The sequence below is a fragment of the Dipodomys ordii genome, unplaced genomic scaffold (genome assembly GCF_000151885.1).
Source record: "Dipodomys ordii isolate 6190 unplaced genomic scaffold, Dord_2.0 Scaffold193, whole genome shotgun sequence".
Classification (NCBI taxonomy): domain Eukaryota; kingdom Metazoa; phylum Chordata; class Mammalia; order Rodentia; family Heteromyidae; genus Dipodomys; species Dipodomys ordii.
This window is the reverse complement of record NW_012267409.1, coordinates 851200-865461: the sequence shown is the minus strand read 5'-3', so window position 1 is coordinate 865461 and position 14262 is coordinate 851200. Positions and strand designations below refer to the sequence as shown.

General features: G+C 46.2%; 1 protein-coding gene across 1 annotated transcript; it reads right to left on the bottom strand.

Moving 5' to 3' along the window:
- Positions 1-476: 476 nt before the first annotated feature.
- Positions 477-13785, bottom strand: Slc35g2 (solute carrier family 35, member G2). The gene is made up of 2 exons (XM_013034676.1): positions 13713-13785; positions 477-1733 (listed from the first exon to the last, which is right to left on the bottom strand). The coding sequence occupies exon 2, from the start codon at positions 1713-1715 to the stop codon at positions 477-479; it is 1239 nt and encodes a 412-aa protein (XP_012890130.1). The 5' UTR covers positions 1716-1733; positions 13713-13785.
- Positions 13786-14262: the final 477 nt, after the last annotated feature.

Below are 14262 nucleotides of genomic sequence, written 5' to 3'. Positions count from 1 at the left end.
CTCCCCCACCCCCATCATGGGGCTTGAACTCTGGGCTTAGGCGCTGTCCCTCAGCTCTTCAGCTTAAGGCTAGCACTCTACCACTTGAGCCACAGCGCCACTTCTGGTTTTCTGGTGTTTTATTGGAGATAAGAGGCTCACGGACTTTCCTGCTTGGGCTGGCTTTGAACTGTGATTCTCAGATCTCAGCCTCCTGAGTAGCTAGGATTACAGGTGTGAACCATCAGCGCCCAGCTGCACATTACCTTTATGTTAATAACTGCAAAGACACGAGATTCGTGAGATCATCTCTTATTTAATATTTATCCTCAAATATATTAAGACGAATAATTTTTCTGCATCTGCATATATTTAATTATATATTATATAGCTCTCTCTTAATTATATAACACAAATGACATTTATAGGTAAACACTAAAATGGCAGTGTTAACATGTTCATAAGTGGACATTAACCAGACAATATGAACCCTATACTCATTTAATGGGAGACTCTAGTATTTCCTGATAATCTTCCCTTCTTAAATTCCTCCAGTAAAGCTTATAGCCAGCAAGGACAAACACACTGATCATAATGATCACCCCTCCGAAGATATCATACACGCTCGGAAATATCTGTAACACCACAAGCTGCAAGACCATAGCTACCACAATCTCCAGATGCTGCACCGTGCTAACTAGAGCAGGATGGAATTTGTCCAACGCATAATATACCCCTAAGAAGGCTACGGTAGAGCAGACGCAGATGGCGAGGAGGTAACTCCACGTTTCTCCGTCTAACGGGATGATGGGTTCTTGAAGAACAAACATGGTCGACAGTCCCCAGAGGGTCCCAGTCCAACCAAAGGTAAACAGGGCTGTCCACATGCTGATGTTTTCTCTGATGGATCGATACACGATCATAGAAAGCGCAGTGGTCATTCCGGCCATCACAGTCATGGTGTACCCAAAGGCTTCCTTCCAAGCATTCAACGAAGAATTGTCCTCATCCACAATGTTGGGGATCATGACAAGACACACCCCCACGATGCTGCAAACCACAGTGGCCAAATCCACACAGGCCATTTTCTCATCGATGAGTAAGAAGGCCAAGATGGCGCTGAAGACTGTGGTGGTGGCTCTCCACATGATGGTCCCGTTGCTGGGAGGAACGATGGAAAATGACGTGTAAGCGCAGGTGATCGAGATGACATTGCATACCCCGTAAAAGAAGAGGCGTAACCTGTACCCCCTAGGCCCAAAGGGAGCCTCCTGGTAGTAACACACAACGAACACAGATAAGACCTGCAGGACAGAACGGATAAAGATGAGCTCTAAGGATGGAACCTTCGAACGATCGGAAACAAGCCTGGTAATGAGAGCCACACAGCCATGGGCTAAAGCAGATCCAAACAACACGATCCACATTTTTCGAGACTGAAAGAGGTTCTTTTCTGCCAATCCCTGGAATTGGCCCATCTCATTGGTCCTTGTGTCTTCTGTGGAGACAGGCTGAGGGTCTATCGTGCCAAAGAAAGTTCTTCCTTTCCTTCTCATTTCACTCAGCAGCCCTTTCCTGGGGTTTTCTTCTAGAAAATTCCCATAGTCTTCATTGATTTCCTCATAGCTGTCATCTCCGGGCTGTGGATAGTGAGAGGTGTATTTTACCATCTCGGTGTTGGGATGTATTTTCACCCGTTTTTTCACTGGATATGGTTTGGATTGAGAAGTATCCATGCCTTCAGATAATCGAGCCTAGTTAAAGAAAGAAAAATAAAGACATATGTATATTCACTCTACTGTGAGAGACTCGACTTCTATTATAATACTGTGCACTAATTCAATGATAGAAAAGAGATTGTCACAAAGGTGGAGAAATAACGTAAAAGGTTTTCACTTTCAGCTGGGGGCTGGTGGCTCATACTTGTCATTCTAGCTACTCAGAAGGCTGAGATCTGAGGATCACGGTTTAAAACCAGGCCAGACAGGAAAGTCCGTGAACCTCTTATCTCCAATGAACCACCAGAAGACTGAAAGTGGTGCTGTGGCTCAAGTGGTAGAGCACTAGCCTTGAGCAAAAGGAACTCAGGGATAGCACCCAGGCCCAAGTTCAAGCCCCATGATGAAAGAAAGAAAGAAAGGAAAGAAGGGAGGGAAAGGAAGGAGAGAGAGAGGGAGGGAGGGAGGGAAAGAAAGAAAGAAAGAAAGATTTTTCACTCCCGTCTCTAGCCATCTCTCATTCTATTCATCCTTAGTCTTAGTCAACTTTTTTTTAATTTTTTCTTTTATTTTTTTTTGTCAGCTGTAGGGCTTGAACCCTCAGTCAACTTTATTTCCCATCTTGACATACTGATTGCTTTTCTTACATTAAAAACAAAACCAACACTGTCTTATAAAATAAAAATAATTTTTAAAAAATTCAAATGATAATGTAGCAATGTGGGTATCTACTGACACAGAAAAGTATATTCGTTATCTGTGTGGGGCGGGGTGTGTGTGGGTGTGCTGGTACCGGGGCTTGGGGCTTGAACTCAGGGCCTGAACACTTTCCTTAGCTGTTTCATTCAAGGCTGGTGCTCTACCACTTGAGCCACAGCCCCTCTTCCAACTTTCTGGGAGGTTAATTGGAGACAAGAGTCTTATGGACTTTCCTCCTTGCTTGGCCTGGCTTTGAACCATGATCGTCAGATCTCAGGAGTATAGACTTGAGTCTCCAGTGCCCAGTTATATATTATTGAGTAGGGAAAATGTCACACTTTAAAAAAATATTATTTATAATAAAGGTGGCATGCAGAGGAGTTAAAGTTACATAAGTCAGATAATGAATGAGTACATTTCTTTTTGGTTCCTCTTCCCTATTCCCTCCAAAAGATGAGAGAGAGAGAGAGAGAGAGAGAGAGAGAAATGGGAGAAGAGAAAAAGCTTTTTTTTTTTTTTTTGACTCTTGACATCTTGGTCCTTTGCCAAACCTCTTAAACCGTGGCCCAGAAACCCAATGCAATTCTGTTCCCTGGCACCATCTGGAAAGCCAACTGTTCAGTTCTATTTACTGCTTCTTTTTTCTAAAAAGCCCCCCTCCCCTCCTATCAGCTACTAGGCATCATGGGGGGCGGGCGGGGAGGTTCCCTGACATTCTCACTCCTAACACCAGAATCTGAATATTCTATATTCCCCAAAGGCTTATGGGACATTTCCACTTCAAGCCATGCTTCAGCTTAAAACAGATTTTTTTCCTCTCCTTACTTACGTTTTCCTCGCCCTCATGTTTTGGGATATGCTGCCATCTTTCTACTTCCTTAGCTAGGTAGGAGCCAAGGAATAGCTTTTCTTCTTCCTCTTTTTGGTAGGTCATGGGGCTTGAACTCAGAGCCCGGGCACTGTCCCTGAGGTTCTTTTGCTCAAGAGTAGTGCTCTACCATTTGGAACCACAGCGCCGCTTCCTGTTTTCTGGTGGTTCACTGGAGAAAAGAGTCTCACAGACTTTCCTGCCTGGGCTGGCTTTGAACTGCGATCTTCAGATCTCAGCCTCCTGAGTAGCTAAGATGGCAGTCATGAGACTCTGGCACCTGCTAGCTCTAGGAATATTCTTGAATTGCCTTTTCTGCCATCAAACTCCCCTTTGGTCATTAATTATTATTGTTATTGTCTTTGAAATATTGATTAGGCTTTTTTTTTTTTTTTGTCAGTCGTGGGGCTGAACTCTAGGCCTGTGTCTAGCCCCTACCACTTGAGCCACAGCGCCACTTCCAGCTTTTTTTTCTGCTTCTGTGGTGCTGAGGAATCAAACCCAGGGCTTCATGCATGCAAGGCAAGCGCTCTACCACTGGCCACCTTCCCAGCCCTGGGCTTTTTTTTTTTTTTTTTTAATTCCATTTAACTTGATGATTCTGGATATTGTGAATTCTGATGGAGAATATTGTGCCCACATCCAAACTACCCCAATCAGTCCCCTGAAACCATCTGGATTATATCACTGTAACATGAGCCTGTCTTTCAAAGATTCAAAACAGCCAAGTGCCAGTGGCTCACGCCTGTAATGCTAGATCATCAGGAGGCTGAGATTTGAGGCTCAAGGTGCAAAGCCAGCCCAGGCAGGCTCTTATCAGCCATTAGCCACCCAGAATCCAGAAGGAGAGCTGTGGCTCCAGTGGTAGAGTGCTGACCTTGAGTGAAAAACCTAAGAGACAGCACCTAGGCCCTGAGTTCAAGCCCCAGTATGCATGCACGTGTGCACGCGCATACATGCCCACACACACACACACACACAGAGTCAAAACAAACATTGCTCTCAGCTTTCCCCATTGAAAAACCTAGAGTTCACAGAGTCCTTACTCCCAATTCCCAATTCCTTAGCAGTGAGCAGAAAATAGATCTCCCTCTCTCTCTCTCTCTCCCCAACCCTCCCTCACCCTCCGCCAGGTCCTGGGACTTGAACTCAGGGCCTGGGTGCTGTCCCTGAGCACTCTACCATTTGAGCCACACTTCCGGCTTTGTGGTGGTTAACTGGAGATAAGAGTTTCACAAACTGTCCTGCCCGGGCTAGCTTGGAGCTGTGATCCTCAGATCTCAGCCTCCTGAGTACCTAAGATTATAGGCATAAGCCACCAGCACTTGGCAACGGGAGGTTGCTTCTTTCCTCCTCCTCCTCCTCTTCCTCTTCCTCCTCCTCCTCCTATCCTTGCAAACAAGGAGTGGGGGGGAAGACCTAGGATTCTTTGCAAACCTACTCCATATCCAGTTTCAACTTTCCGGCCTCGCTCCTCATTGGCTGTCTAATAATAGCTGCTATTAATCCTCAGCTTCTTAACACATCCACACTGTGCTCTAAGCAACCAGTCTGTGTCCTCTCTGACCCTTTCTGAACCCTCTGTACACCAATCATTTCCCTCAACCTCCCTTCTACCAACTTTACTCTGCTCAAAATATAGCTTGTCTTTTAAAGACAATCCAGATTCTATCTTTAGAATCAGGCCTTTCCTGACCTCTCCAACAATGACTTGCTTGTTCATTTTTATTGTAATGTTTCCAGTAGTTCTATTTTGTGGGGGGGGTGGGGGGTGCACGCTAGTCCTGGGGCTTGAACTCAGGGCCTGGGCACTGTCCCTGACCTTCTTTTGCTCAAAGCTAGCTCTCTACCACTTGACCCAGAACTCCACTTCCAGCTTTTTTTGGTAGTTTAGTGGACATGAGAGTCTTAGAGTCTTTCCTTCCAGGATGGTTTCGATCCAAGATCCTCAGCTCTCAGCCTCCTGAGTAGCTAGGATGACAGGCGTGAGTCACCAGCTCCCGACTAGTTCTAATTTTTCCAATAGTGATTCTGTTATCTGTTTTGCTCAACCCGGTGGAGTTTTGTGCTTGCAATTACTGAACCCAAATTCACTATGTCAAATCTTTCCTTGCTGGCTAATGATGATGATGATGATAGAATTTTCTAATTATAATATGAATAGGTATGTATGTTTAATTACAGACATATGTATCATTATTAGCACATATTAGTTGTATGGAGGTGGGGAGATTCCTTGTGACATTTCCATGTATGTATACAACATATCATAACCAAATACCCACCCCCTGTCTCTCTCCTATATTCAAACTCTCCCTTCTTAAAACACTTTGTCCAGATTCTTGTGGTTCACACCTGTCATCCTAGCACCTTAGGGGGCTGAGATCTGAGGATCACTATTAAACACCAGCCCAGGTAGGAAAGTCTGTGAGATTCTTATCTCCAGTTAACCATTATAAAACCAGAAGTAGAGCTGTGGCTCAGAGTGGTAGAGCGCTAGCCTTGAACATAAAAAGCTCAAGGACAGCACCCAGGCCTTGAGTTCAAGCCCCAGAACAACACAAAAGAAAGATCTATCTAGAAAGATAGATAGATAGATAGACAGACAGACAGACAGATACATACATACATACATACATGCATACACATACAAAGGTAGATAGGTAGATACATAGATAGGTAGGTAGGTAGATACATACATACATACATACAAACAAAGATAGAAAGAAGGATAGATAGATAGATACATACATACATATATACATATATACATAGGTAGACAGATACATGGTAGATACATAGATAGGTAGATAGATACATGGCTAGGTAAGTAGGTAGATAGATAAATAGATACATACATGCATACATACATACATACATAGGTAGACAGATACATGGTAGATACATAGATAGGTAGACAGATACATGGCTAGGTAGGTAGGTAGATAGATAGATAGATACATACATACATATATATACATACAAATATAGATAGATAGATAGATAGATAGATAGATAGATAGATAGATAGATAGATAGATAGGACACATACATGCATACACATACATAGGTAGATATATAGATAGGTAGATAGATACATGGATAGGTAGGTAGGTAGGTAGATACATACATTCATACATACAAACAAAGATAGAAAGAAGGATAGATAGATAGATACATACATACATAGGTAGACAGATACATGTGGTTAATTGGAGATAAGAGTCTCATGGACTTTTCTGCTCAGGCTGGCTTTCAACTGTGATCCTCAGATCTCAGCCTCCTGAGTAGCTAGGATGACAGATGTGAGCTATTGGCACCAGCAATGATTCATGATTTTCAAAATTGTTATTATGAAGGTGATGGGCAAAGGAGTTGTCCTGTCATAAAGCTTTGGTGTTTCGTGTGTGTGTGTGTGTGTGTGTGTGTGTGTGTGTGTGTGTGTGTATTGGTATTAAAGCTTCAACTCAGGGCCTAAGTGCTGCCCCTTGGCTATGCTCAAGGCTAGTACTCTACCACTTGAGTCACAGCTCTACTTTCAGCTTTTTGCTTTCTCTCATTAGAGAGAAAGTCCTAGACTTCCCTGCCTGGGCTGGTTTCAAATCAGGATCCTCAGATGTCAGCCTCCTGAGTAGCCAGGATTACAGGCAGGAGTCATCAGCCCCTGACTTCAATAGCCCACAGATACCAAGAAAGGAAAAGGTTAAACGAGGCAGGCCTTCTGCAGCAGTTTTCAAACAAGTAGGTGGATTTGGCTTCTGTGAGGGTGGTGAGGCCTGATTTGGAAGATGGCAGTTTCTGTTGTGACACTCTGAAATCCATTCTGGCACCCTGATAAATGTGCCAGCTGGCAGCAGAAGAATGTGCTGGAATGCAAGACTTTCGCCATTTTTTAACGGCCAGCAGAGAGCCTGTCTGATCTCTGAAGTAGTGGTCTTACCAATTGGCATAAAATATGCCACCCTCAATCAACACATAGCTATCTTCTAGCACCACCTTTCCGATTGCGTGGGAAGCAGGGGAGAAGGGCAGGTGGGGGGGGGTTGGGGGGGGAAGAGAGTGTTTTAAAGCATAACCAGCCGGGCACTGGTAGCTCACGCCCGTCATCCTAGCTACTCTGGAGGCTGAGTGAGGATCAGGGTCCAAAGCCAGCCCAGCCAGGGAAGTCCATAAGACTCTCATCTCCAATGAACCACCAGAAAATTGGAAGTGGCGCTGTGGCTCAAATGGTAGAGCACTTGCCTTGAGCTGAAGAGCTAAGGGACAGCGCCCAGGCCCAGAGTTCAAACTCCATGACCAACAAAAAGAAAAAAGAAAACATAACCAGTTTGCCAAAAATCAGCACCTTTACATTTAGCTATACTGGGTGATTGGGGGAGGGGGTCATCACCAGGAGGAGAGGAGCAAGAATACAGTGATCTTCTGTTATTTCTATAATCGTGTGTGTGTGTGTGTGTGTGTGTGTGTGTGTTCACAGGCATGCATGTGTTAGTATAAGGACTTGAACTCAGGGCCTGGGCTCTGAATCTGAGCTTTTTTATTCAAGGCTAGTGCTCTACTGCTTGAGCCACAGCTCCACTTTGGCTTTTTGGTAGTTAACTGGACGTAAGAGTTTCAAGGACTTTCCTGCCCCGGCTTTCAACTGAGATCCTCAGATCTCAGCCTCTGGAGTAGCTAGGATTACCAGCATAAGCTACAGGGCCTAGCATATGGTGTGTGTGTGTGTGTCTGTGTGTGTGTGTGTGTGTGTGTGTGAAGGTGTATCGACATACTTAAATCACCAATTAAATTAGATGCTAGTTAAATGTAAAATGAATTCTTGGATTCTTCCAATATGCCTGTTAAGGTCTTGGTGGCTTATCATTTACCTAACTTTTAGCAGAGAGAGAGAGAGAGAAAGAGAGAGAGAGAGAGTGAGTATATCAAACATCCCAGCTGGGTTCAAAGAAGGCTTTCTCGCTCTCTCTGATCTGCAGCAATCCCTGAACAAGAAAGGAACATCCCAGGATCAACAGTCTACTCCCAAAGTCCCTGCAAAACTGCACACACCACCTGCTCATGTTTGCACTGATTTTGTTTTTTGTTCTTTGTTTCTTCGCTGTTGCTGTTTATCTATGTGGAAGCCAAGTCTGAAATCCCTCTGGGAAAGCGTAGACTTATGGAAACATTACAATGCATCAATTCAACGTGTTACAAGTTCACTTTGGCTCTGTTATCACTGATTCTTCACACAATGGACATCACTTACCAAAATTATAACCAAGTCACCACGCTCTCCATTCACTGTATTTCATTAAAATCACTGAAATGCTGAGCATTGGTACCTCATGCCTTTAATCCTGGTCCCCCCCCAAAAAAAAATTTCTGCTGGGCACTGGTGGCTCACGTCTGTCATCCTAGCTACTCAGGAGGCTGAGATCTGAGGATTGCAGTTCAAAGCCACCCAGGCAAGAAAGGCCTTGAGACTCTTCTCAATGAACCACCAGAAAACCAGAAGCGGCGCTGTGGCTCAAGTGGTAGAGCACTCGCCTTGAGCTGAAAAGCTCAAGGAGCAGTGCTCAGGCCCAGAGTTCACCACTACCACCACTACTACCACCACCACGACCAACAACAGAGATACGTGTACTCACAAACAGACAAGTTAAATTGTGTATGTGTATGAGAGAGAGAGCGAGAGAGAGAGAAAGAGAGAGAGTGAATTTAAAGTCAAGGGGGAAAGAACAACCTATCTTCATTGGAAGGAAAAAAAGGAATCATTACTCTCTATTTTAGTCAGACAAGAATAGTTTCTCCAAAAGCCAACTGTAGCTCTTGTATCTTCGTGGCATCTGTGGGAAGGAAAACTGTGGATAAACAGAGTGTATTATGGCAAAAATATGAGTGGATGCTACCCAAACAAAACAGAGGTGAGAGATTTTACAAAGTGAGGAGAATGTCTTCATGATAGCATTGAAAAGAATCCTCTGTGTGTGTGTGTGTCTGTGTGTGTGTGTGTGTGTGTGTATTTCTATTACTGTATTTTCATGAGTACACTAAAATATAATGTGGATTCCAAATGGCAGAGAAAAACCGAACAGAATTATCCTTGGCTGTACTGACAGAAGTTACCACCCCATAAATCTTCATGTGAATGTGGAAAAATCTGACCCAAGCAGATGGGTCTCATGCTGTTCTCTGAAAACATGCACAGATTTCTGATCTTCAGGACCAGGAAATGAAGTCAGCGTTAAAACTGTACAGTAGGTGCCACGATCCACCTACCAGAATTTCAACTTAAAAGACCCCTCACGAAAGCAATAGTCCTTCTTCAGAAACAGAACACAAAGATAGAGCGCTGGTGGTCATGCCTGTAATCCCAGCACCTGAGGGAGGTTGAGATCACCTTTTAAAACCAGCTCCAATTAACTGTAGGGGGGGGGTGGGGATGGGGCTGAAAATGGAGCTGCGGGATCAAGTGGAAGAGCAGAAGCCTTGAACTAAAGAGCTCAGGGACAGAGCCCAGGCCCAGGTTCAAACCCCAGGACTGGCAAAGAAGAAAAACGACAGGAAAGAAAGGAAAAGGAAAGAGGGAAGGAGGGAAGGAAGGAAGGAAGGAGGGAAGGAAGGAAGGAAGGAAGGGGAGAGGGAGGGAAGAAGGAAGGAACGCAAAGGAGGGAGAGGGAGGGGGAGGGAGGGAAGAAGGGAGTTAGTGGGGAGGGAGGGAGGAGGGAAGAAGGAAGGAAGGAAAGAAGGAAGGAAGGAAGGAAAAAATAGGGCAAAGTGGTATGTTATGTCCTGGTGGAACATACTTTTTTTTTTTCTGCCGGTCCTGCGTCTTGAACTCAGGGCCTGGGCGCTGTTCCTGAGCTTCTTTTTACTCAAGGTTAGTGCTCTACCACTTGAGCCACAGCACCATTTCCAGCTCTTTCTGTGTATGTGGTTCTGAGGAATGGAACCCAGGGCTTCATGCATGCGAGGCAAGCACTTTACCACTGAGCCACCTTCCCAGCCCTGGAACATGCTCTTGATACAAGAACAAAACAAGAAAGGATTGTGGCACTGGGTTGACTGGGTTGACTGGGTTGACGCTTATCATTTTTGGAAAATCCTCTCCTGTGTTTTCGGGGGCTCCCCATCCTCCATCCTCCATACCGCTTACAAAAGGCATATTCTTGATGTCTGACATAGTTGCCTGGTAAAACTCTCCACCTTATTAGCCCAAGGATCTCTTTTCCAACAGCACTACTTCAAAGCATTCATAAACGGAGCCACCCCCTGCACCCCCTACCTTTGGGCTTGAAGACCCAAGAAAAGAGTCTCTATCAAGTAATTAGAGCCTCTGAGATTTGAATTCCCACTCCACGGTTTTCAGCAACACTGGGTCTGGAAGAGAAGCGGCTGATCAGGCTGGGAGCTTGGTTTACACCATGGGAGTAAGAACAAGTGTATTTGGAATCCTGAGAACTACAGTCTCACCATAAGAAAAGAGAAAGAGAGAAAAGAAAAAAGAAGCCAGGCGCCAGTGGCTCACGCCTGTCATCCTAGCTACTCAAGAGGCTGAGAGCTGAGGATCACAGTTCAAAGCCAGCCCAGGCAGGAAAGTCTATGAGACTCTTTTCTCCAATGAACCACCAGAAAACCGGAAGTGGCGCTGTGGCTCAGGTGGTAGAGCGCTGGCCTTGAGCTGAAGAGCTGAGGGACAGCGCCCAGGCCCAGCGTTCAAACCCATGATCGACAAAAAAAAAAAAAAAGTCTCTCACTTTCCTTGGTATATCAGTCTCCTAGCTCAATAGCCAACTTGGCAGAACAGAATCACAATTTTTTATTTTGATTTTTTTAATGCGAGCACTAGGGTTTGGCTTTGAAGGTCTAGGCATTGTCCCTGAGCTGTTTTTGCTGTATCTTTAACTATCCCAAAGAAGCCATAAAATAATTCCCATTCAGATAATCGAAAATGTTTTTAAACCCCAGGAAGAAAATAATACAGAATAGTTCACCAAGGCCCAAATAACAATTCTTTTGGTTATGGGAATTTTTTCTGGGGGGAGGGGAGGAGAGGTTGGGGTTCAGAATCCAACACAAGGTCTCCTGTGTGCTCAGCAGATCCTCTACTATTGAGCTACATACCCAAGCTCAGTAGCTTTTTTTTTTTCTGGAATTTAAATGTGTATGAATACTTAATTGCTCAAATATTACACATGTCAATCCACTGTCTCTGTGCCTTTGGAACAGATGATTATGAAAATGAATGGTTGTCAAAGCGCACCGGTGGCTCCCATGTGTAACTGTGGCTTCTCAGGAGGTTTAGCTTTGAGGATCACGGTTCAAATCAACCTAGGCAGAAAAGTCCTTGAGACTCTTTTCTGCAATTAACCACCCCAAAGCCGGAAGTGGAGCTGTGGTTCCAATGGTAGAGCAGTAGCCTTGTGTCAAAAAGGTAAGGGACAGCACCTAGGCCCTGAGTTCAAGTCCCAGCACCAGCCTTGAAAAAAAAAGTTCTGGGCTGGGAAGGTGGCTCAGTGGTAGAGCACTTGCCTAGCATGCATTAAGCCCTGGGTTTGATTCCTCAGTACCACATACACAGAAAAAGCCAAGTGCTGTGGCTCAAGTGGTAGAGCGCTAGCCTTGAGCAAAAGAAGCTCAGGGACAGCGTCCAGGCCCTGAGTTCAAGCCCCAGGACTGGCAAAAAAGAAAAAAGTTCTGGAAAATGTGGGACTTGACTGTAACGGCTCTAAACTAGACTATGTACTATAATTTTGCACGTATACATGCATTTGTGTGCACACATGCATGAATTATGTATGCTCATGCGCCCACACACATCTTACACACGCATGTGTGTTGCATATGTGTGTATACACAGATGTACACTGCTTAAACATTTACTTATGTGTTGCATTTATGTGCATATATAAACATGTATCCTTTATATAAATGTACATGGTTTGTATGCATATACATTTGTGTGTATACATACACATGCACCCTACATGGCTGTGTGTGTTATGACATGTGTGCATGTGTGCACAGTCTGTATTTCCATGTGCACAGGCGTGCATACCCTACCCATGCATGTAAGGTCCCATGCATGTTGTGCTCACGGATCATCAGCTCTGCTACGCAGCTATCCGACGGAGGAGACAAGTCAAATCTGCTTTCAGTGTTATCTTTAGGAAGCCCGTATCAATCCCTCTGTGCAAGGTTTCCAGGCCTGGCTGTGTACCTCTCTGACCACCTGCCTAGGAGATTGGCTATATTTTGCCAAGGTGCAGATTGGAAGGTTCCAGCAGGCCTCTTTTCCCAGGAAGCCAAGCCACCAGGGAGGCATGAGATGCTTCAACATCAGAGACCTGGGCAGACCCTGCCCAGGGGGCCATGATCCCTACCTCACACCACGTGGGTGACATCACATCCAGGCTTGGTCCTCAGCCCCTGGGAACTTCCCATCCCACTCTGAGTGGAGTGGGGGCAAAGAAAGCCTGGATGTGACCCTTCCTGCCATCTCTCACCACCTTCCCCTCTCTCCTCCCCTCCAAGGAGGCCAGAAGGGCACAGGGCTGTGTAAGCCTCTATGGGGGGGGGCCCACACCTCCTCCCTCTCCCCCAAGCAGAGTGGGGCTCCATCCTGGGGGAGGGGAGGAGCCTGCTGCATGGGTGAAGTAGCCTCTCCCTTTGGCCATACCCGGACTTTCTTCTTCTTCCTCCTCCTCCTCCTCCTCCTCCTTCTCCTCCTCCTCCTTTTTCTCCTCCTCCTCCTCCTTTTTCTCCTCCTCCAACACTCCTTGTTTTATCTCCTTCCATGGGGGGCTGTTGTGGGGGGAAGAAGAGATGTCTACAAACCCTTCTATTGGCCAGGAATAATCTCAGACAAAAATAACATCTCAAGGCAGGCACTCCCTTGGCTTTCAAGAATCGCAGAGCGGGGAGGCAAGGAAAGGGAGGACAAATGTGATTCTTGGTGCTTAGTATTATTTTTTTCTCTTGAAAACAAAACTAAAAGCACAAAAATAGCACCCCATCCAGCTAAAGTGGGTATTTGACATTGACCACCGACCTCCCCCTCCCTAGGAGGCCAACAGGCACCTGGCTCACCTGAAGGTAAAAAAAAAAAAAACAGCCCCAAAGCTGTCAGAGAGAGAGAGAGAGAGAGAGAGAGAGAGGGAGGGAGAGGGAGAGAGAGAGAGGGTGGGCCAGGAGAGAGGTGATTCTGACCTTTACCCCAAGCCAGTGGCCAGATTTCCTGGGGGGTGGGGGTGAGGGGAGAAGTTGGGGTGTGGATGATGGGGGGCTGGTGGCTTCTCCCCCAGGGGTGCAGCAGAGATGAGATTTGCAAAGGGGGCGGGGCGACCCTAGCCTTTAAATTAAACGAATAAATAAAAAAAGCATCTGTGCTCCCAAGGCTGGTCCGGGCTCTAAGCCTCCCTCCCTCCCCCCTTCCCTCCCTCCACTCCCCCCCACCCCCATATTACCTGCGTGTGGAACTGGGGGGGAGGAGGGGTGGGTGAGCCTGATCTGCCGCTCCACGCCCAGTCTGAGCCTCCTCCTCCTTCTCCTCCTCGGATGATGATCCTGCCAGGGGAAAAAAAAAAAATAAACCTCCACCCCGACCCGGGGGCCAGCTTCCAGGAGGCTGCGAGGAGGGAGGGAGGGAGGAGGGGGAGGGGGAGGGACGCCCGCACTGCGCCTGCGCGCTGGCCAGTGCAGTTCTATGTGTGTGTGGGGGGGGGGAGTGGAGGGAGGGAGATCTGGGGTTGGGGAGGTGGGGGGGGGGGTGGAGGTAGGGTGAGGAGCTGTCCCCCCCCACAGGGGGTATAGGGCTGAAAATGGCCAACCCCTTTGGAGAGAGAGAGAGAGAGAGAGAGAGAGAGAGCAGGTCAAAAGTGATGATAGTTCCCTGCTCAGGAAGGTGTGGGTGTGTCTTCTCCTCTTCCTTTTCCACCCTGACTGTGTGGATTTCTTTTTTCTTTTTTTAATTTTCCTTGAGGTTTTGGGGGGAAGAGGGAGGGGGAAATCAGACAT

Excerpts from the sequence above, each read along its gene's own strand:
- Slc35g2 (XM_013034676.1), bottom strand. The coding sequence starts at position 1,715 with ATGGATACTTCTCAATCCAAACCATATCCAGTGAAAAAACGGGTGAAA.